Below are 24,190 nucleotides of genomic sequence, written 5' to 3'. Positions count from 1 at the left end.
ATATATAATTTGCAATTTCTCATATAACTCTTATTGTGTATTTGTTTATCTTCTCATTCCATATATCATCATAATTTGCAATTTCTCATAACTCTTATTTTTAGTTTTCTACTGCTAATAAAAATGTGACTTAAATATGTAAACAAAGCATATGTAGAACAGCAAAGTGTGTGTGTGTGCTAGCTCTTTTCTGGTGAATTCTTTAAAAGAAGTCTGGTATGAGTGAGTTTATTGATGTGACTAACTCACATCATTGGTTTGCCTCAAAGATGGAAAAATTATTAATACCACTTACATATAGTAACAGGGACTAGGAAACAGTTCCATACGTACATGTCAACTCATAAAAAGAACCACCTTAATTATTAGTGCACTTTCACTTATTGCTATTAGGCGGAGTAAGGATGTTCATTTTTGCAAGTTTTGAATTTTATAACGATAATTTTAAGTATTAATAATTGCATTTTAAACTTAGAGTGTATGTTGTATGAAGAAAGATATTTTTCAATTTTTCATGTTTGATTGGTTTAAATGTTTTTCAAGTTGACTAAATTTTTTTCAATTTAATGTGAATGACTTTTCTACATGAAGTAATGAAGATATTTTTCTTCCAACATCACTATCCGACCTCAACTTGGGACCCGATTCCTAACCCTAATTTGAAACTCAACTCTCGATTAGGGACCCGATCCCGACCTAGGACTTGACTCTCACCCCCAACCCATATCGAACCCTCAAACCTCTTTCCAGAGATGACTCCTGATCTCGATTTGGAAAAAAGACTTCAAACCCTGACTCGAAATTTCAATATGACCCTGATATTGGGATCCCCTGACATGTCCTCGACCTTGGATCAAACCACAACCTCAATATCATGTCAACTTGACTCCTGACCTTAACTGTAACATCTCGCTAAGTGAAAGAGCTAGAATTAGAAAGAGCCATTTTTGGATAGAATGAAAAATCTGGAAATTTGTTTAAGTTGATGTTTTGGGTAAACTTCAAACGACCATAACTCCTAGCTCAGGATGACTTAGGTGTTCTATAAGATACCCTAGGAAAGATCTTTGAATTATCTTTCCAACTCCGCCGAGTTTGTGCGAATATGGCCATTTGAAGTTGGAATGTCTGGATAAGGAAAGTCAAAACCGGATTTTTAAGGGGTATTTTGGTCTTTTCCATACCTATTTGATTTAATTCGTTTTAGTGAATTAATTAGGGTTAAAACTGAATTGGTTCAGTTTGCACAATTGAAAATTCACGCTAGGGCTTTAGAGAGAAGAACTCAAGAGAGAAGAGAAGAGGAAAATCAAGATTCGTCGTCTTCGTAAGGAATTGATTGCGGATTTCGTCAAGGATTTGATCCTATGAGGTATGTGAGTTCACACAGCGTTGGGTTCGTTCACCCACGCGCCAAACATATTTATTTCAATATGATTTTCGTCCTAAAATATTTAGACTTTGATGTTCTTGAGTTGTATTCTTGAATTACTCTCGTTCTTGAATTTGGGTTGAGATTGAGGAGTTCTTGAGAGTTTAATGTTAATTATTAGAGTTACTTTGAGTTAGATTCTTGTGTATATGTTTTTGGTGCCTGAATCTAAAGATATTCATTTTTGCAAGTTTTGAATTTTATAATGATAATTTTAAGTATTAATAATTGCATTTTAAACTTAGAGTGTATGTTGTATGAAGAAAGGTATTTTTCAATTTTTCATGTTTGATTGGTTTAAATACTTTTCAAGTTGACCAAATTTTTTTCAATTTAATGTGAATGACTTTTCTACATGAAGTAATGAAGATATTTTTCCTCCAACATCACTATCCGACCTCAACTTGGGACCCGATTCCTAACCCTAATTTGAAACTCAACTCTCGATTAGGGACCCGATCCCGACCTAGGACTTGACTCTCACCCCCAACCCATATCGAACCCTCAAACCTCTTTCCAGAGATGACTCCTGATCTCGATTTGGAAAAAAGACTTCAAACCCTGACTCGAAATTTCAATATGACCCTGATATTGGGATCCCCTGACATGTCCTCGACCTTGGATCAAACCACAACCTCAATATCATGTCAACTTGACTCCTGACCTTAACTGTAACATCTCGCTAAGTGAAAGAGCTAGAATTAGAAAGAGCCATTTTTGGATAGAATGAAAAATCTGGAAATTTGTTTAAGTTGATGTTTTGGGTAAACTTCAAACGACCATAACTCCTAGCTCAGGATGACTTAGGTGTTCTATAAGATACCCTAGGAAAGATCTTTGAATTATCTTTCCAACTCCGCCGAGTTTGTGCGAATATGGCCATTTGAAGTTGGAATGTCTAGATAAGGAAAGTCAAAACTGGATTTTTAAGGGGTATTTTGGTCTTTTCCATACCCACTTGATTTAATTCGTTTTAGTGAATTAATTAGGGTCAAAACTGAATTGGTTCAGTTTGCACAATTGAAAATTCACGCTAGGGCTTTAGAAAGAAGAACTCAAGAGAGAAGAGAAGAGGAAAATCAAGATTCGTCGTCTTCGTAAGGAATTGATTGCGGATTTCATCAAGGATTTGATCCTATGAGGTATGTGAGTTCACACAGTGTTGGGTTCGTTCACCCACGCGCCAAACATATTTATTTCAATATGATTTTCGTCCTAAAATATTTAGACTTTGATGTTCTTGAGTTGTATTCTTGAATTACTCTCGTTCTTGAATTTGGGTTGAGATTGAGGAGTTCTTGAGAGTTTAATGTTGATTATTAGAGTTACTTTGAGTTAAATTCTTGTGTATATGTTTTTGGTACCTGAATCTAAAGAGATTTTGAGAAAGAGAATCAAATTTAGGCGAATTGGGGTTAGAAAACGAAAAAGGAAAAGTCGAGAGAATCGGGAGACCCAATCCGCGTCGCGGACCTGCCCCTCCCTTTTCATAGAAATTTCTCGGCGTCATGGACCGTTTTGCCTCAAAATTTATTTCGCGACCAAATATTTAAATGCATCTCTGTGTCGCGGACTTGCTTCCAGACAGTGATTTCTTGATCGCTTCTCATGTTTAACTATAAAAAATACTCCTAAACATCATGAGATCCTTCCTATCACAAATCACAATCTTTAAATCCATAAATTCAAATTCAAGAAAAGTTAAGAGCCAAGTCTAGAGAGTTTTTAGAGTCATTTCAAAAATCTTTTGCAAACGTTTTAACTTTGTTTTAAGACTTGAGTTTTGAGTTGAGTAAAGAGTAAATATCAAAGTTATGTTCTTCAAAAGAGTATACCAGGACTATGTATTCCCAAAAAAGTAAATGTTTTCACATTTAAACAAGAGAGGAAACACCGATTTCCAAGAGAGCCTTTGAGCTAGTTTTTGAGTAATTGTCTCAAACCACAGAAAGAGTTTTGTTTTTAGACATATAAGTTGAGTATATTTTGGGTGTAGTATTGAGCACCGATATGGGGACGAGTTCATAATAACTCAAGTCTCTATAAATCATGTAGCCATCGTGGGTGAAAAAGGTCATACTTTTTAGATGATTCCTTAGTGCTTTTTAGCATAGACTAGTGGATCCACTTAGTTGAGACGTTCTATATCACTACAAGGTATAAGACAGTTCTGGAAGCGTGGCCGAGATGTTGTATCATCACTTTAGCTCATAGTGATGGTTGTTGGTTAGAGAAACTCCCACAATATTATATTACTTTATATGTAAACTGAGTTATTATTATATTTCTTTAACACATTGAGTTGTCACCTTCTGTTTTAAATGCTTTGTATAAACTGCACCTTTATTGTTGTATTACAATAAAGCTAAGGTGTAAATGTTCTTTTCATTTTCCTTTCAAGTTTATGGCATGTTTAGTTTTCCCCTCACATTCTCGTACATTCAATGTACTGATGTCATTTGGCCTGCATTATTTTATGATGCAGATACAGGTAACCAGGATCAACATCCAGTGCCTTGTTGATTTATTCGAGTACTCAGAGTTAGTTGGTGAGCCTCTTTGATTTTCATAGGATCCCATTTGGTTATGTTTTTTTTATTGCTTTTGGTTATTTCAGTTGTTAGGGTGATCGGGGGTCTTGTCCCGACATCCTTCTTAGTATCTAGAGGCTTCATAGACAGTTAGTAGTTCATGTGTCGTTATCTTATTATTGGCTTATGTTTTGAGATCTGAGTTGCCATCTTGGCTAGTTGAATGTTCTTTTAAGACATTCTAAGTTATTTCATGAGTTTATCTTTTAAGACTATTATCTTGTTAATTAAGTTTTCCGCTATGAGTTAAGCCAGGCCAAGGGTTCGCTTGGGGTCAGCAATGGTTCTCGAGTGCCAGTGTCGTCCAGGGTGTAGGCTCGGGACATGACATCAACCCTAGACTCTACACCTGACTTCAACCTGGACTCCCGACCTTAACTCGAGACCAACCTAGGTTCCGCCTCCTGACCCCAACCTAAACCAGAGGTCAAACTTCCAACCCCAATTCAAGATCCAACTTCTGACCATGACCCCAATTAGGAACAAGACTCTCAATCCTGACCGAAATTGTTCTTGACCACAATATCGGGACCTTGACCCGACCCATGATCAAACCCTGAACCCGACCTCAAGATTAATGGGACCTGACTATTGATTTTGATTTGGGAACCTACTCCTAACTCCAACCTCAACTCTCGACCCCCGACCTAACACAAGAATCTTGACCCTGACACAAATCCATGATCAGACTCCCGACCCTGATCCAACCCGAGATCAGACTCCTAACCTCGACCTTGACCTTATCTCATCAAACAAAATATAATTAAATTTAGTCTTGAATATCCTATTTTAATTTGTCTCTTCAAACTTGATATTATATTATTCCATCTCCCAATTGTAACAAATTAATCCAAAGATTATAATCCTCATCAGACTTGATGTTATTTTATTCCACCTCTTAGGTGGAAAAAAATAGTTTAAAGACTATAACTTGATAACTATAATTCCACAATAATTTAGTACGCAAACCAAACGAAAAACTTACATGGATAGAGTTGTATTCTTAACCTTCTTTAGGAGTAGTAAACAAAAGAAAACACTGTTTTTGTTGTATGTCTCTTTACAGCATTGAAAATTAACTCCCACTACTTACATATACAGATATATTTATGATAGTAGTAGGTAACCACATAATTTGCTCAAGAGAAAGTGACATGTACTCATATCCCCTAGAGTCATGTAATTTGCACCTTTAAATAGGTTTGCAGCAGTAAATAGATGCACCATTTTAATTTCAATTATACTAATGGTAAGAAACCTTCTATAAAGAAGTATCATTCTGCTAGAAAGCGCTTCCCCCCTCACTTACCCCCCTAAATGGAGCCTATGCTGCGTGAATTTATTATAATCGAACTCCAATAAAGACCACTCATAAGATTTCATCTAATTTGCGAGAGTTCAATTTCTCAATAATTCTCTTCCCATCTCACTTTCCCTCTTACTGAAAATTTACCATAAGAAGAGCATGTGAAAATATGAGTAAGTTAGGGGTGGTGGGGTGCCTACATTACAAGTGACTTTAAATAGCAACAGATGAATGAATGGGAATCTAATACCTCCATTCATGAAAAAGAAGAAAAAGGCCCACACACACACCCTTCAGAAAAATACCAAATCCAAATTAGTCACCACTCCTATCCCTTCTCTTACCCATGCTTCATGTCCCCTTCCAACTCCCCATTTTTCTCTTACACAATCCCAACTTGGTCGGAAAAACTAAATTAAAATATATTATAAAATGTCCAAACACTATATATTATAATGGGGGTAACAAAATTTGTTGTGTAGAATCAGATTCTACCAAAAAAGGTTAAGTGAATCAAACTTTGCCCCCTTTTACCTGTCTAAAAGCTGGCAAAACTTTGACATATCATTAGGCAAGTGTATATTAGTAAGAATGAAGCTATTATTATATTTATTGAATGTTAACATAACCTTTATTAATTAATGTGTTATTTTTGAAAGACACTAAATTATTTTAGTCTTTTTTCAATGTACCAAAAAAAAAGTGTATATTACAACTTATAAGGTGAACAGTGTCATTTCATTATAAGCTACTCAAATCACTTTCAATTTGCAATGATTCAAGAAAATCAAACATTTAATTTGATGACTTTATTATACCTAAGAAAGCCAATGTTGAATTTAACAGGAATTTTCCACCCTGTCATCAAAGAGAGAGAGAGGATTAGAGAAGGCACCAGAGATAGAGGCTTAGTGGAATTTTGTTTCCTTTCTTAGGATAAGAAAGAAAGATATAAAAATATAAAATCTTGAAAAACCATAAAGTTGTGGTTGCAAATCTCCCATAAGTTCTCATGTTACCCCACCACCATAACCAATCACACTCAATCTCACTTTCTACCCCCTCTTTCTGTAGAGGTTTTTTTTTTTTGGGTGGCCAATGCCTATAGTAACTTCAGAAGAATAGCATCTCATCATTCATCCAAGAATAACATTTGGGGCTTGTTAAAGTTAGGTTCTTTACTAGAATTTTGCCTAAAAAAAATCATCTTTATCTCCTCAGTGAAAGCTACAGGGAACAGTCAAAGTATAGATAAGATTAACCCCAATATACTTCTGTCCAAGAAAGACTCAATAACATGGTGTTTACATAGAAAGAGAGAAAAATAGAGAGAGAGAAAAATAGTAGTCTTTGGTGTTGTTGAAGGAAGATGTCAGGTGGTGGTTGTAGCATAGTATGGTTTAGGAGGGATCTGAGAGTGGAAGATAACCCTGCTTTGGCTGCTGGAGTTAGAGCAGGGGCAGTTATTGCTGTGTTTATTTATGCTCCTGAAGAAGAAGGGCATTATTATCCTGGTAGAGTATCAAGATGGTGGCTTAAGCAGAGCTTGGCTTATCTTAATTCATCTTTGAAGAGTCTTGGAACTTCCCTTATTACAAAGAGATCTACTGATAGTATTTCTTCTCTTCTTGAAGTTGTTAAATCTACTGGTGCTACTCAGCTCTTCTTCAATCATTTGTATGGTTAGTACTTGTTTCTATTTTTTGTGGTTTTCTTTCTTTAAAAGATAAGAGTACCACTTTTTTAGTTCCTTTTTTGGCTTTCCTTTGTAATCATTTTCTTTGATTTGATTATTCTTTATGTTGTTTTAAAAGTTAATAGTACTATATTGTTGGGATGGCTTAATTGAGAATGGTGCTTCCTGTATGTCCTTTTAAGAATAAGATATTGAGTTGTCTTCTGGTAAATAATAAATTATTAGTATGTGTCTTCCTCATTAACTAATGAATTTAGGTGCAATAGATTTTGCTATGCTCAATCCTCAGTGCTTGTTGCATTCTCTGGCCACTAATTTGTTTAGTGCCTGAATTAGAAATACAGTAATCTGGATTTGTTGTACTAAACATATTCCATATCCTTATTATTTGATTAATAGAAGCAGAAAGGGTGTTGCTTGGCATTTGATCTGATCATGGTTGAATGGGAAATTGCTAGTAATAGATATGGATGGCTTTATTTTAAGCATCTCTTTTCAGTAGAAGGATTTAAAAGATGCATAGTTTTGCTCAGCCTATTTCATCCACTGTCTTATCCTGACCAACACCTTAACTTCTTTTGCTTTAGATCCTATTTCACTTGTGAGAGATCATCGCACAAAAGAAATCTTAACAGCTCAAGGTATATCTGTACGTTCCTTTAATGCTGATTTGCTCTATGAACCATGGGAAGTTAATGACGATGAAGGTCGCCCGTTCACAACATTTTCTGCTTTTTGGGAGAAATGCCTTAGCATGCCTTATGATCCAGAAGCTCCACTTCTTCCTCCTAAAAGGATTATATCTGGTTTGTAGCTTCTTCTATATCTTGTTGGCTTTCTGGATAAATTTCTATTCTTGTTTGTACATATTTTGTTCAACATACGGTGCTTAGGGTAGAAGGTTAGTAGGGCATGGAGGGTCTTTCAGAAACAACCTCTCTACCTCCACAACGTAGGGGTTATGTCCGCGTATACTCTACCCTCCCCAGACGCCGCATGTGGGATTATACTGGGTATGTTGTTGTTGTTGCTTGCCTTACTGTTATGTTCCACCAATGATGCACACAAATTAGGAGATCTCCCTCAAGGTAATAGATATATTAATTGTCAGATAAAAATAATGTCATTGCACCGTAATGAACGTGTCGCTACACTCTCAGCTCGGAGATTGCTACATGGTGCATAATGTGCATGTTGGTAGGTATTCAAGTCCTACAAAAGTAGAAAGGTGGTGCTGAACATCTAGATGTTTGAGCTGTCACTAATAAGCCAAGGGTTAAAACAAATTCCTAGGATGGTATTAATGTACTTATAAAAGCACTGCTTTAGATTTTGATTTGGTTTTTACATGGGTTCATGTGCAAACATTCAGGTGATGCATCAAGATGCCCTTCAGACAACTTGGTATTTGAAGATGAATTAGAGAAAGGAAGCAATGCACTTCTTGCTCGGGCATGGTCACCTGGCTGGAGTAATGCTGATAAAGCACTAACTACTTTCGTTAATGGACCATTACTTGAGTACTCGCAGAACCGTCGGAAAGCTGATAGTGCAACAACATCCTTTCTATCTCCACATTTACATTTTGGGGAAGTCAGTGTTCGTAAGGTATTCCATTTTGTTCGCATCAAGCAAGTTCTCTGGGCCAATGAAGGAAATAAAGCTGCTGAAGAGAGTGTTAATTTGTTCCTTAAGTCCATTGGGCTGAGGGAGTACTCAAGATACATGAGTTTTAATCATCCTTATAGCCTTGAAAGGCCCCTGCTTGGTCACCTAAGGTACTTCCCATGGGTAGTGGATGAGGGCTACTTTAAGGCATGGAGACAAGGTAGAACAGGTTATCCTTTGGTTGATGCTGGTATGAGAGAGTTATGGGCAACTGGCTGGCTTCATGATCGTATCCGAGTCGTGGTTTCTAGTTTCTTTGTGAAGGTTCTGCAGCTTCCATGGAGGTGGGGAATGAAGTATTTTTGGGACACATTGTTAGATGCAGATCTTGAGAGTGATGCTCTTGGTTGGCAATATATCTCTGGTACCCTACCTGATGGTCGTGAGCTTGATCGGATTGATTATCCACAGGTATGTTAGGGTAATCTTTGATGAGAGTTGCTGGAACACTATAATTTTTTGTAATAACTTTACGACTAGTGTATACTTCGAATGCTTATAGCCTTCCACATTGTAGTAATTGTTATTTTCAGATTGTAAGTTAGTTCCAAGGCACTGACTTGCTAGTAGACTTTGCATGAACATCTCATGGGCCTCAATCTTCTTGCAGAAAGTGCTAAAGCTAAGATAGAATGTGTATGTGATTGCCTAATTGCAAATTGTACTTCTTTTATATCCTGAGATATTGCTTATTAGTACAGTGTTTGCGAGCTTCTTTTGGTATTGTGTTGATATGCGAGTCTTTTCAATAGAAGGAATCCTTCCTTCTGTTTCTCTTTCTTGTTTTTTCATGTAAAACAAAAGGGAGGCTGCAGAATCTCTATATCCCTTTTTCCATTTCTGTTCTTGTTTTTTCATGTGAATTTTCTTGGTAAAGGCTGACTAGTTATTTGAACCTGTTCTCTTTCTTGCAGTTTGTGGGATACAAGTGTGACCCTCATGGGGAATATGTCCGGCGGTGGCTTCCTGAACTTGCTAGGCTGCCCACCGAATGGATACACCACCCGTGGAATGCACCAGAATCTGTACTTGAAGCTGCTGGCATTGAGCTGGGTTCCAATTATCCTCTTCCAATAGTTGAAATTGATTCAGCAAAAGTTAGACTAGAACAAGCCCTATCAGAAATGTGGCAGAATGACGCAGCTGCAAGAGCTGCGATTGAGAATGGAATGGAAGAAGGACATGGTGACTCTGCTGACTCCCCAATAGCATTTCCTCAGGCCATGCATATGGAAATGGACCATGAACCAGTCAGGAACAACCCCGTAATAGTTACTGTTCGACGCTATGAAGATCAAATGGTGCCAAGCATGACGTCATCTTTGTTCAGAGCTGAAGATGAAGAGAACTCTGTGGACATTAGGAATTCAGTTGTGGAAAGTAGGGCAGAAGTTCCAACAGACATCAATATAGCTGAAGGTCATAGGAGAGACACGCATGACCAAGCCGTCATGCAAACTGCTCGAACCAATGCCACCCCACATTTTAATTTTGCGGTAGGTAGAAGGAACTCTGAAGATTCAACAGCAGAATCTTCCAGTAGTACTAGAGAAAGGGATGGGGGTGTAGTGCCTACATGGTCTCCCTCAAGTACCAACTATTCAGACCAATATGTTGGTGATGATAATGGTATTGGGACCAGTTCATCTTACTTGCAAAGGCATCCACAATCTCACCAGCTAATGAACTGTCAGCGTCTTTCTCAAACAGGGTAAGCTACGTGAGTATATTGAATAATCAGTAGAAGAAGACATTCATCAAAAAGAGATGAAAATGAGGAAATGGACAAATTTTAGCATTCCAGTTTGAATATAAACATTAGCATTGCATCTAGCACAAACGAACATGACTACTCATGAATGGCACTAGTCACAGATATTCACTGATCATATTACTCATGTCCTTCATATTTCCTGTATGTTATGGTTAGCTGGGGAAAAAGCATTGCAAATTGCATTGGTACGTTTCTCTTGCATATCATGTTTGATACAGCTATGGCTAACTTTTGATAGAAAATCAACTCAAAATTAGATGAGCAACAATATAAAAGATTACATAAAATTTAAATTTGGCCACTGACAAGTGCTACATGAAAAGTCTGATTTAAACAAACGCAAGCAAATATGAGTTGTGCTTCCTTTAAACTAACTACAAACAAATCTGTATACAAATATGATGCATATTTCCATTTTTAAGGCCTTAGGCTCAAGACGACCACCTTGAAGTTTCCGGGAAATGTCTTAACGTTTGGCTTGTTTAACTTGTTTACAGGTGATCATCTATGTGGAGCTACGATAGCTACAAGGTGGAGAAGCAAGTGGCTAATATAGACATTTGGCTCAGCACATTTAGTACAGCATTCACCTACTCTTTCTCTCATAGTCCTGACCTGATCAGCCATCTTTGTGTCTATATCTCTAATTGATCAGGTGGTTCGTCTGGATTTTCATCCTCATCTGTCGGGCATCCCCATTTACCTATCATACCATATATGTGTCTCTGCTGTATAGTATAGAAGTTTTTCATAAGGCCAAATAAGTGTTAGAAAGAGGTTGCAGTCCTCTGTCAAGCTCACACTTGTGCCTTTTTTTTCCTTCTCTTTTCTGCTACTTACATTTTGATGGCAATAACGATTATCTGAAGTCCTGGAACTAATTAGATTTTTGTGGATATCATAGTTTCAAACTCTGTTTGACGGATGTACATGTGGTTTAAGCAGCTTCATCTTATATTTTTGTTGTCGGAACATTGTCATTATTCTATAAGATTTCTAGTTTGAACATTTTCATTGTTCTGCTTGGCAGTTGTGTGTCTGTATAGCTGAAAGCTGTAGGTTGAGTTGTTAACATTCCCGGTTTGGTCTTGTGTGTCTGTGTGTTTGTATTATATCAATTCATCAGAAGATATTCGGGTACTTGAACGAGCAGTTCTTATGGTAATTGTATTACACTTGAATAAGAGACTCTTCTATGTTTTGGACAGAAATGCAACATCATTTGCAACTTCAGCTAGTCCTTATTGTTGTTGAACATGCATTAGTCAAGTGTTTAGCCAGAAACACCAAAAAAGAAAAGAACATTTTAGTTGAGTAGAAATGATAACTTTAAAAGAATGTTATGTACATGAAAAATATAGCAATATCTTAGATGACAGATACTAAAACTGAAAGCTTTCAAAATCTAAAGTCGAACTACAGTTTGTTTCAGTTGAGCACATGAACTGAACACATGGTAAAGTGTTCATATTAGACACTTTTGGTTCAAGTTCTTAATATACTTCCGCACATCTTCTCAAGTATCTATTAGGTAGTTAAGCTACCTAAATAAAACATGTCATCTTTTTTAATTGCACATATCAATTTTAATTGGAACATATCTTAACTACCTAATAGATACTTGAGAAGATGCGTGGAAGTTTATTAAGAGTTTGAACCAAAAGTATTTAATAGAAATAATATGTGTTCAACTGAAACAAATCATAATTTAAATGTCTACGGTCGTTGACAAATTAATTAAAAAAAGAACTCTGATAAAACAAGTATAGGAATAATTGAACGGTTAATGATCATAACTTTTCGTAAAGTTTAGCATATCACTTGGTGGATTTATAAGATAAGGTAATTAATAACCCAGTTTTTTGTTTTCTTGAATGTACTCTAAATTGATGCCCTTTAATAATTCATAGATGGGATATGAATTATGATGAAGAAAAGTTGTACGCATAAAATCCATGATTAGCATTTAGCTACCATAGAAGTCAACCACTATCATTCTAACATGAGAATTATGAAATAAAAAAATATTTAAGATAAAATAAATACTCCATAGGGAAGGATATTCTTATTTGAATGATTCCAAAAAAAAAATTAAAAAATTATTTGAATGATTCCCCCTCCTTTTAATTTTTTTTTTTAAAAAATGGTTTAATAGTATGACGGTCCAAACTTATGATACATGCATATTGTTTATTTTGATCCAGTATACTTTATGTATTTAATTTGTCATTTTAGTTGAATCATCAAACATAGAAGGTAATTTGTATGTGTATTATGTATATATATTCTTGTTTTACGTTATATTTATTTTTTAAACAGGTTATCTATTAAAAATAAATTGTCAATCTTTTATCAAGCTCCGTTTAATCATTTGTCTGGACGAGTGTATGTAAATCGATTTAATTTGAATTTTTTTATTTACTAAATCAAAACAACTACGTCGACTTTTAGAAAATTATACACTTTCAAATTAACAAGAGTCGTTTTTCTGATCTCCATTTTTTTATTTGGTTCAATTTTTTTGGAGTTCCTTTTCCGATTAAGTATCCACAACAAAAATTATGTAACTAATGCATGCTTCCAATTTTATTTTATTTTTGTCTTAGTAAAATATAATTAAACAAAAATAATATTAAATAAGTCTTGACATTATGCTAAAATATAGTGTCATCAATAATAAAGACAAAGAAAATTCATAATACCAGTATTATTAATAAGAGATGGTGAAAATGAAGAAGATTTAGTTTGAGTTATTAGATGTTTATAGCATGTAATAATGCTATCCAGAACTATAAATTCAAACTTGAAATAATCTTAAGAAACATGAACTATGAAAAAGATTAAAATTACTTACAAAATTACATTATAATAACTATATTAAAGTTTAATATGTATATATTTATTTATGAAATTTATATAAATATAATGTCGATTTAATTTAAACCTTTTTTTTAAAAAAAACAACTCAAAATGTACGACATAGAGTTCATGAAACGTACCTCAAATAGTTCAATAAACTTTATTAGTTGTAAGCTATCGTACAAAGATTAATAATTGAGTCTGAATTTAATTATACCTAGTGGAAAAATAATTGGTACTTAGTAACAAAATATAGATACAAATTACATCAAAAGTTAAAGAGAGAAATATCACTGATTCTTGATCAAACTTATTGACTTTTTCAAGCATAATTTAATTTAATAATGACACGTAAACAATAAGTTAACACCAATTATAAGGTTTGTGATTGGTTCACAGACTAATTATGCTTGTTTATAATATAGAAATGGTCTATACAATAAATAGTAATGTACAATAGACCTTTTCTTTTTGGCTTCATAGTGAATAACATAAAATTAATCCTAAAGATACATACTCCAATTACATGTGTTAGATATCAGGATCTTTTTATTATATATACTCTACTCGATAGAAGGTCAATCGATATATTGTAACACAATAACCCTTAGAGTATACTTGGAAATTGACAAGTTTTTAGTCTCCAAATAAGTTATACATAAATGTTCTAAGAAATGTGCAGTAAGGTTGCACTTTATATAAGTAATTATGTAGAGTTTGATAAAATTATATGTGTTATGGAATGTGCCAATGTGGGATGAATTCTTCAGAAGTATAAAATATTTTAAGAATTTGACGTGGATGTGATATTATTTTTTAACAGTTTGAATAATACACATAGGTAAAATATTTAACAACAATGAGATTGATTATTATTAATCAACTGAAAAGAGAATTTACAATAGAAAAAATAAGCAACGAAACAATAAGAAAGAAGGAATGAGACGTAAAGAAAGAAGTGAGACGTCAGAAGAATCAAAAGTGAGAAGCATAGACTTTGCTTAAGCACAATACACAATGATTCATTTGCTTGCCTCACATTTTGTTGTTTAAGTGTATTCTTTCCGTCAGTCGGTTCAAACTTACACGAGACATATTTGTATATTAGGTTCGTGACAATAGGTGCTAGCTGGACACTAAATATGGATAACAATACTCGTGAAGAGGCAGACTTACGTGTATAATTGAGATTGTACAGGCATTCATTAGTTTTGATTCTTTTTAACGTATATATATCTTGAGAAACAATATATATATACACATGACTTATAAAATTTTATTTTAATTTTATATATAAAATAAAATTATGCATCCTTATAAACACTAATGCACTTGGGGTATTGGTTGAAATTGTTGTTTTCCTAGCTGCAACCCTGGATTATATCCGAATTATTGCATATGATTTTAAAGGACTAATTAACCTCAAATGAGGTGGATGCATTTTAGAATTTGAATCCCTTTTTTATATTTTGCACGATACTTATATATTTGTGCACGTCATGAATAACCAGTCGAATATGATATTATTCTTTAGTTATTATTAAAAAAATTGTTATTTGTTTATATTAAATTAATAATATTCATGCGATCTTCCAATTCTTAATTTACCTTGGTGTGAGACTACTAAAATTCGCATTTGTACATTACAATTTAAATTATGATCTTTAATCAACACTCAATTAACCAAATATGATTCATTAACTATAAGCAAATACTATATTAAAAGGCATGCATATTGTAGATGGTCAAAAATTGTGTTCTGAATTTCTATTATAAAATGCATAACTTGATCTCAAGAATTGTCAAGATTTTTGTGGATTTTGTAAGGAATGCTTCAAAGAGAAATATATTTGAAGTCGTACATATAGTAGATTTTTTTTATTTTTGGTTTTCCCACAATTTGTTCTTGGGATTAATTAATTCGAGTTTAATGTTGAGAAATTTCATTTTGAAGGTCTCTATTAAAAAGTGACTCATATTCAAAGTTTGAACAAAAAAATATGTATTTTCTTCGTTTCAAAATAAGTGTCTTTTTAATTATTTTTTTTCACATTCATTAAGAAAAAACAATAAATACTCCTTCTATTTCATATTAAGTGATTTTTTAGGCTTTTTTTATTGTTCAAAATACTCCCTCTGTCCATTTTTAATTGTTATGTTGCATTTTTTGAAAGTCATTTTGACTAATTTTCCAAGTGAAATTAGATTGCATTAATTCAAATTTTCTAAATAAAAATTTAGATAATAAAAAACTATACGAAAAGTACTATAAATTGTATTTTTTAGCATATCAATATGATTAAAAAAATACATCATAAAACGTTAGTCAAAGTTCTTATTGTTTGACTCTAAAAAAGGAAATTGTGACAATTAAAAGTGGACGGGGGAATAATTGAATTGTTCAAAGTTCAAGATGAATGTTTGAATTTTTTTTCTCCAGATTTGTCATTTCATTTATTAAAGTTTCATATTTTCTAGAAAATAAATTACACTACTTATAAAGTTATATTTATGATTTCACAAAAAACAATACTCCGTAAAGATTATGGTTTAAAGAATGTCCTTAAACATCTTTCTTATATTTGTGCATTGCTTGAATTTGTGAGGCAATATACACATTAAGAAAAGCATTCAAGAACATAATTTTTCCACTATTGTCTTTTATAAAATCTTAAATATAATTTTGTAAGTAGTGTAATTTATCTCCTAAAAAATATAAAATTTCAATAAATGTAAAGACAAATATAGAAAAAATCTCAAACATCCATCTTAAACTTTGAACAATAAAAAAAAAGTCTTAAAAATTTACTTATTATAGAATAAAGAGAGAATATAGGATATAGTTGAAAACAATTTAACATAATTATATTGAATTTCCTAAAATGATCTATTTTAATTTGTTTTCTAATTTTAACTTAACACGAAATTTTTAAAAATAAATAAACTTAAATGAAAAATAACTATTTTAAAATAACTTTATTTTGCTAAATTACACTTATTTCGAGAGAGATGAAACAACACATCTTCAATATTTGGTCGTATATGAAACCGTAACGCTTTAGCAAAAATAAAATAACATAAAACAAACATTGAAATGTTCAAACAGAGAAGTCAACATTTTATTTTTTAATATTCCAATTTTGCCCCGCCATACTTTCTCTGTAAACAGCCAAAAAATCCTCTCTTTGAATTTTGTCCTGAAGACGGTTGAGAAGAAAAGAACAAGATTCACAAAATTTCGTAACGTAAAAAGAGGAGAAAAAAAAAGAGTTTTTTTTTTATTTATCTTTTGAGTGTAAAGCCAAAGGGGTTTTTGAGTGTTAAGCTTAGCTTCCTTGCTGTTCACCGTCATTGTTGGTTCGGCAAAAGCACATAAGAAAAAAAAGAAGAAGAAAAGGGGAGTTCTTGGTTATGCAAGCACCCAATCAACCCATCAGTTGTTTGAGTTTAAAATTGGTAAGTTTGATTGAGTTCTTGAATACCCTCAAAGTATATGTTTTTACCCTTTTTTTGGTTTATGGGTTGTGATGAATGATTGAGTTGTAGAGTTTTATGGTGTCATTTTCATGAGTTTATGGTTGTTTCTTGAAAATTTGGTTGATGTGTTTTTACTTTTGTGGCAGATTATTTAGGATGGTGAAATTGGGCTGTTTTGGTGGACAGGTAAAAATGTGCTTTTGTTTAATTTTGGTTGTTCATGTTTATTTGATGATTTTTATGGTGGTGTTATGAGTTCATGTACAGTAATGATAAAAAAAGAAGTGAGCTTTGAGTGTGATTGAGATTCTGCAGAACTCATAAGCAACACTCAGTAGATGTTGCAAATGAATTAGAGTACTTTTTCCTTTCCTCTATGAATGCTACAATTGTAATTGACTACTAAGGTAAAGTTGACCGTCGTTATATTTACTTTAGGATATCTAGTTACTAGATTTCTAAGTGCAATGACTAAAGTTTTGCATATGTTTCTTGTTAAGAGAAAAAAGAAGAAGAAGAAGATAGCCTAAGGTTTTGTCTTAACTTGCATTTCATGGAACTTCTGATGGAAAATTGAACTATATGCTGTTAGTTGCATCAAAATGATGTGTGAATGGCTGATGCATCCTTGGTTAATTGGGACCAACTTAAAAAAAATGGGTTGAATATGCTCCACTTAGAAGTTCATTATTTCATGTCTCGTCTTTTCTAGGTTATATTCTTGCTCTTCTTATTCAATCTTCATTATTCTTAATACCTTAGTGGATTTACTTCTTTCAATTTTTCTTTTACTTTAATACTCAGTGCGTAGTTGGAGAGTCTTCTTCTAGCTCTAAAGGAAGAAGCCACGAGGGTAATATTAAGTATGGTTTTAGCCTAGTGAAGGGGAAAGCTGATCATGCGATGGAAGATTACCATGTCGCAAAATTTGTACGTATTGAAGAACACGAGCTTGGCTTGTTTGCTATTTATGATGGTCATATGGGGGATGAGGTTCCTTCTTATCTGCAGAAACATCTGTTTGCCAATATCATAGAGGAGGTAAGTTTTCTATGCATCCTGAATTTCCAATTGCTGTTTGAAATATATGATGTAGTGGAAAACTTTGAGTAGTTGGCATCTGATCTCCGGGTCTGATTTTACTAGGAGGAGTTTTGGGTAGATCCACGGCGGGCCATCACAAAAGCCTATGAAAAAACTGACCAGAAAATACTTTCAAATAGTTCTAATTTGGGCCGAGGTGGGTCCACTGCTGTCACTGCTGTACTGATAAATGGCCAAAGATTGTGGGTAGCTAATGTGGGAGATTCACGAGCTGTTCTTTCTCGGGGTGGTCAAGCTATTCAGATGACAATAGATCATGAGCCAAATACAGAACGAAGCAGCATTGAGGACCGAGGAGGTTTTGTCTCAAATATGCCAGGTGCTTTCCTGAAATCTGAGCAATGTAGTCAGTGATTGACAAATTTTTGTAGATAATCTTTGGTGCAATTGACATTCCCAATAATTAACTTGTAATACTCATTGGTTTATTGTTTTATGGCAGGCACTGTTTATCGTTTTTTCTGTCTTATATTTGTGTTTCCAGGAGTGAGGAGACTTGAACCATCCAATAAAGCTGTTGTATTTATTTACATCATGCAAAATATGCTTTTGAATGCACTCATGTACCATAGTCTGAACCTCCATCATCTTTTTGTGCTTGTGAACCACTTGCAGTTTTTATATCTGAATGCCACATGACACAATAATATAAGAACCTTTTTCCATTTTTGATTCCTTTGGTGAGCCTTGGGAAAATGTGATGTCTGCTTCTTTCTTCTCTTAGCTACCTTGATTTCCTCTTTGTCTCTTTCTCTTTCTGAGGAAGAGGTCGGTTTATGCTAAAAAATTTATGAAATATATGATCACAATTTTTTGTCTAGAAAGGAAATATTCCTATTTGTCTTTTGAAATTCTTAGAATTAATCATCCACCAAATATAGGATTGGTTTAGAGTGTATGGGACAGACACTATTTGAAGCTTGAGGGTCAAATAGTCCAAATTATACTTGAGAAAAGACCTCTGAATGATGAGGAGAAAGTAAGGAAAGCAACACTATTTATGGATTACGAGGACAACAACTACAACCTAGCTAGTGAAATCCCACAAGTGGGGTTTAGGGAAGGTAAAGTGTACGCAGAGCATACCCCTACCTCGTGGAGAAGAGGCCATTTTCGGAAGACCCTCACCTCAAGTACAACATATCAAAATAGGCATGAAAAAGGGAAACAACAATGGAGAAACAAAACAACTAATAAGGGAACAATAATAACCATAGAATGATGCGATAACCTAAACACAATCAACAACAAGTGATAGTGGAATCTAAAGCAAGACATGATAAAAATACGACTGAACCCCTCGAAATTCAAGACAACACTCCTTACCTACTAACCTTCTACCCTAATACGCGACCTCCATATCCTTCTATCTAAGGCTATGTCCTCGGTAATCTGGAGTTGCGGCATGTCCTATCTAATTACCTCTCGCCAATACTTTCTCAGCCTACACCTCGTACCCATTATATCCTACCTCTCGCACCTCTTCACTAGGCATTTGTGCATCTCCTATTCACATGTCCAAATCATCTCAATCTTGCTTCCCTCATCTTGTCCACCACAGAGGTCACTCCCACCTTTCCCCGGATATCCTCATTCTTTATATTATCTCTCCTAATGTGCCTACACATCTATCTCAACATCCTCATTTCCGCAACTTGCATATTTTGAACATGAGAGTTCCAAACTGGCCAATACTCCACCCCACGTCGGTCTAACCATTACTATGTAGAACTTACCATTAAATTTATGTGGTACTTTCTTATTACACAAGACTCCGCAAGCAATCCTCCACTTCATCCACGCCGCACCAATACGATGTGTGATATCATTGTCGGTGTCCCTACTTTACTAGATTATTAACCCAAGATACTTGAAACTATCTCTCTTGGGGATAACATGTGTATCAAGCCTCACTTTCATGCTCACCTCACTTCCACGCTCGCCTCATGCACTGTATCATTGAATTTACGCTCCAAATATTTCGTTATGGTCCTACTTCTGTAATTTACCGGATTTGTTATTTGCCTGTAGTTCTATGCTAGAAAGTTATGTTTTCATATATGGTAGTAGTTTTTGTACATTTTGTGCTATCATTTCTCCATCCCTAAGAAAAAGGGAGAGAAATTGGTGGCTTCATTTGATCAATGCGGAGATTGCGAATAGAAGTTTGAATAGGTTACTCAATTATAAATATGCTCAGATAATCATTACTTACCAAATAATGTATATAAGAGGTTTTTTCTGAACCAAAATGTTATTTACTCCGAGATTTTGTATGTGGAAAACTATATATAAGCAAGAATTACTTGGACTGAGAATGGAAAAAAAATTAAGTGAGTCGACTGAATAAGAAGTGGAGATAGCACCAATAAAAAAATAAATGGAGTGGTGATAGCCTACCACAAGCTACTTAATTCCCCACTATGTTGATTGGAATGATCTAAATTTTAAGATTCAGGAATATGGATCCAAGTATGGATATAAGTGCAGGGATTCGGCTAAAAATAATTCAAATATCTAAAAATAGAGTTATAAAAATATGTCTAAATTATGGTAGACTATTTGGAAAAAAAGGAATGCATGAATTTTTGAAAGGAAGTTTGAATATGTAATAATTATTAAGTACAAATGCATCGACTTACTGTTTTTCTTGTATAACATGGCTATTGCAAATTGATATAGAGGCCATGATAGACTTCTTGAGCTCATTGGTCATTCAACTGTGATGTTGACCCAATGATATCGGTGTTATCAAAAGTGCAAATAAGCTCTAAGGTCCATTAGGGCTTTACGAGAAAATAAAGCGTGGGCTTAAATGAAAACTGTCGCAAATGGAGAAAAAATACAAACATATATGTTTAGTTCAAGACTAATAATTATAAGCATGAATACCCTTCGGGGTGGCCTAGTGGTTTAGGCTTGGGACTTCCATGTTGGAGGTCTCAAGTTTGAAACCCCTTGCCAGCGAAAGCAAGGGGTTTGCCTTCTGGGTCGAGCTCGTCGCACCGGGTTTGCCTAGTGCGGGTTACCTCTCCTATGTGATTTGCGAGCTATTGCATAGGAGCGGAGGTTTTACCCTGTGCGCACCCAAAGGATAGCGGATGCGAGTTTCCTTTGTCATAAAATAAAATAATTATAAGCATGAATAAGAAATATATGGACAAAGAAATTGAAAAACAAATAACTCTAAAGTAAAATATTAATTGTGAAGTGTCACTTTCTCAAGAAATGTTCATTGAGAAGGAAAAGTATGTCTTAGAAAGTTGATGACAACATAAAGTGCGCATTAAGTGAGCCGAAGCGCTCAACATGTTTTGCGCCTCACTTCAAGGCCTTAAGTGTTCATTTGAAAACTCTAATAAATATCTTTATAGCACCTTTTTTAACCGAGGTTTTAATACAAATATCTTTAAACAATAAAAAAACATATGCTTAAATTATATATTCACCCTAGCTTTTATTTGACTTCAGAAATCATTGTACGTGTCTCGAGTTTCTCTTATCGATTTTGGTCGAAGTACTGAAAATTGATTTCCCATATCGGGTAAGGATCCCACACCCATGTTGTGTCAACAAGGGTGCGACACCGTCAAGAGTCTGCACAACTTAGATTGCCTATGCTTCCATTCTATAGCTGCTTGTGGTTGATTTGTCCCTATTCAATCTATCACATAAATTAGGGACATGCTTGGTATATTTATTGCCATTTTCTCTCAACTTTCTCTTACGAGAGAAAATTTCCTTATTGTACCATTAGAGAAAGTTTGACACATTTCTATAAACAAAAGCGTTGAATACATATTTACTTACCTTGTCAGGAGTACAGAATAATTGCTTACCCTTTTGTATGTGACATAAGGCTTCTATATAAGGAGCTCTTCTTATAGATTGTAACGCGACCAACTCCAAAAAGAGTTCTCTTCTTTTCTTTCGACTCTCGACAGGATGCAAGATTAGTTTAAGCGGTATGACCGTGTTGGTTGTCCCACATAGGTAGCGGTGGATCTGTCTTTATCTGTATAGTTTTAGTCCCTGGACTTACTCTGTTTTGTTGTCACTCATACAATGTCCCTTCAACTATTTGACAAATCTTCATGAGATCAGTGAAATCCGCTCATCATTTGTTGAATAATTGATTCAAGCTCTTGTGGTTTGAGAGCATGCAGATGAGCGTTTACTCGGTTTGATAGCTCTATTACTATAGGCTTCCTATCTTAGCTAAAAAGTCTAAAGATTTGGAAAACCCTTTCTAATGACTTTCCTTATACATCTGAGCGTTTTGCTGAGATTTTGGAAAACTTTGTGTTTATTGTCTTAAAATCCTGGAATATCCCTAACAATAGGCGAACAGCTTTCACCAACTCCCTGACTTAATCATTAATACTGTAATCTGTCTCTAAGTTCCTTACAGTTAAATTTTTACCGGTACTGTTGATTGTTGTCAGTGAACTTCTAATCAATTGCAAGTACGAGGATACAGGTAGCTCAGTAGCTGTAGATACTCCTATTTGTTCTCTTAATTGTCTCCATTTTTTCTTTTCTCCTTTCTCTTTTCTTGTCTGGTCGAGAATTGTTGGCTACTTTTATATTTAGTGTAAACAGAGGGGACTTTCACTTCAGTAATCAGCCAGTAGGTGTATAAACTTGTAACTCTACTTCTGCTCGTTGGAATGAAATCTTGTTGCTTGAGCCTATCTGTATTTATAGCACTTGCATATCCTTTCATTTTTCTTGCAACTAGCTAAAATTGACTCTCTGCCTTTAGCTATGTTGCTCAAACTCTTCAAAAATGCCACCGGGTGCATGATGAATCCTTCGAAAGCAGTGCATTTTGGAGGATCTGACAGTGTGGCAACATTTTGAAGAGTCTGAGCAACATAGCTCTTTAGTGCAGAAACATGTTCTGCTTACACTGCTGGCCATAGTAGCTTCACATGCATCTGCATCCATTCACTGCATTTGCATTTTAGTCAAGTAGTAGTAGTGGTGGAGGTTTTTTTTGGTGTGGTGGAGGTTTTTTTTGGTGTGATGGAGGTTCAAAGGGTCTAACAGTGAAACTCTATATGTCTGGAAGTATTACCAAAATTGGTTTATGTTCTTCAGGAAACAAATTGATGTATTTTTTATTGATGACTTTTCTGCATTTTTATCAGGGGATGTTGCAAGGGTGAACGGGCAGCTAGCTGTTTCCCGTGCTTTTGGAGATAAGAGTCTCAAATCACATTTACGATCAGATCCTGACATTCTTGATATGCACATTGATGTCAATTGTGATGTTCTTATCCTTGCAAGCGATGGTCTCTGGAAGGTGCGTCTTCTCCTCAGTTTTCTGATGCATGAACTGTCATCAAGAGTTTGTCTTTTTGACTTTATATTAATTCAGGTGATGTCTAATCAAGAGGCAGTTGATGTAGCTAGAGGCTTTAAAGATCCCCAGAAAGCAGCCAAGCAATTAACAGCTGAAGCGTTGAAGAGAGACAGCAAAGATGACATATCTTGTGTTGTCGTCAAATTTAGGTGATAAACTTGTCATACCATATTCTTAATACTTTCAGATAAATAAGTGTGACTAGCATACAGTATAATCTAGAAATGTACAAGGGTATCGAAATTGTGACCGCTTGTGTGAAACTTGGGAGAAGACTGGTGTAGTTGAATGACAGAAAAAACCATAAGACATAAAGAAAAGGCGTTTGTTAATCAGGTAAACATAGTTCATTTGAACAATCGGAATGGTCATTTACATCGTCTGATGTATTTGTTCAAGTTAAAAGTAGATAGTGAAGCTAGCAGGCCATGTGAAGTTCAATATTTTTACTTCAATAGAGAGGCCTTATTAGTCTCTGGGTCTTGTACATCTGGTGTTTGTTTCTTAAGCAACTGAATAGGTCTAAATCTCCATTTACAAATGGAGTATGTGTAAGTGGAGCCCCCTGTAAATTTGTTTTGGCATTTTCATGGTTGTAAGTAGCGATGAACGCTTGTTGATACCGATGATATTTGTTTATTTTTCTATTTTATGTTCCCTTTCTAAAGAACAAGAGCATTTCTGTCTCACTTCTCCTCAGGAAAGAGGGGAAAATGCTTCATTTATCCTTCAGTATTAGTCACATCTCGTATTCATTTAGTAGTAGTAATTTTGTCCATTCGTCGCTAGAATCTTGTTTTATATTGTTACATCTCCAGGTAGAGAGACAAATTTTTTGTAATGTTTTTTGAGTTCTGTTTTCTCAGTCCCAAAGTAGATGGAAACAGCCTCTCTACCTCCACGAGGTAGTGGTAA

The 24,190-nt window shown here is 34.6% G+C and overlaps 2 protein-coding genes across 3 annotated transcripts; both read left to right on the top strand.

Moving 5' to 3' along the window:
- The first annotated feature begins 6,341 nt into the window (after positions 1-6,341).
- LOC125814135 (cryptochrome-1) lies at positions 6,342-11,475 on the top strand. Of its 2 annotated transcripts, XM_049493585.1 has the most exons (5): positions 6,342-7,011; positions 7,613-7,831; positions 8,398-9,104; positions 9,608-10,404; positions 10,965-11,475. In XM_049493585.1, exons 1-5 carry the CDS (start codon positions 6,699-6,701, stop codon positions 10,966-10,968), a joined length of 2,040 nt encoding a protein of 679 aa, XP_049349542.1. In that variant the 5' UTR covers positions 6,342-6,698; the 3' UTR covers positions 10,969-11,475. The 2 variants fall into 2 exon arrangements, with proteins under 2 accessions (XP_049349542.1, XP_049349543.1); XM_049493586.1 differs by lacking the exon at positions 10,965-11,475 and having other exon boundaries at positions 9,608-10,408.
- Positions 11,476-16,436: 4,961 nt separating this feature from the next.
- LOC125814190 (probable protein phosphatase 2C 10) lies at positions 16,437-23,922 on the top strand. Its single transcript, XM_049493645.1, has 6 exons — positions 16,437-16,782; positions 16,950-16,989; positions 17,608-17,844; positions 17,950-18,226; positions 23,061-23,215; positions 23,291-23,922. Exons 2-6 carry the CDS (start codon positions 16,960-16,962, stop codon positions 23,426-23,428), a joined length of 837 nt encoding a protein of 278 aa, XP_049349602.1. The 5' UTR covers positions 16,437-16,782; positions 16,950-16,959; the 3' UTR covers positions 23,429-23,922.
- The last annotated feature ends 268 nt before the right edge of the window (positions 23,923-24,190 follow it).

The sequence above is a fragment of the Solanum verrucosum genome, unplaced genomic scaffold (assembly GCF_900185275.1).
Source record: "Solanum verrucosum unplaced genomic scaffold, falcon-dt-bn FXZP01000230.1, whole genome shotgun sequence".
NCBI lineage: Eukaryota > Viridiplantae > Streptophyta > Magnoliopsida > Solanales > Solanaceae > Solanum > Solanum verrucosum.
This window is presented reverse-complemented; position numbering and strand designations above follow the sequence as displayed.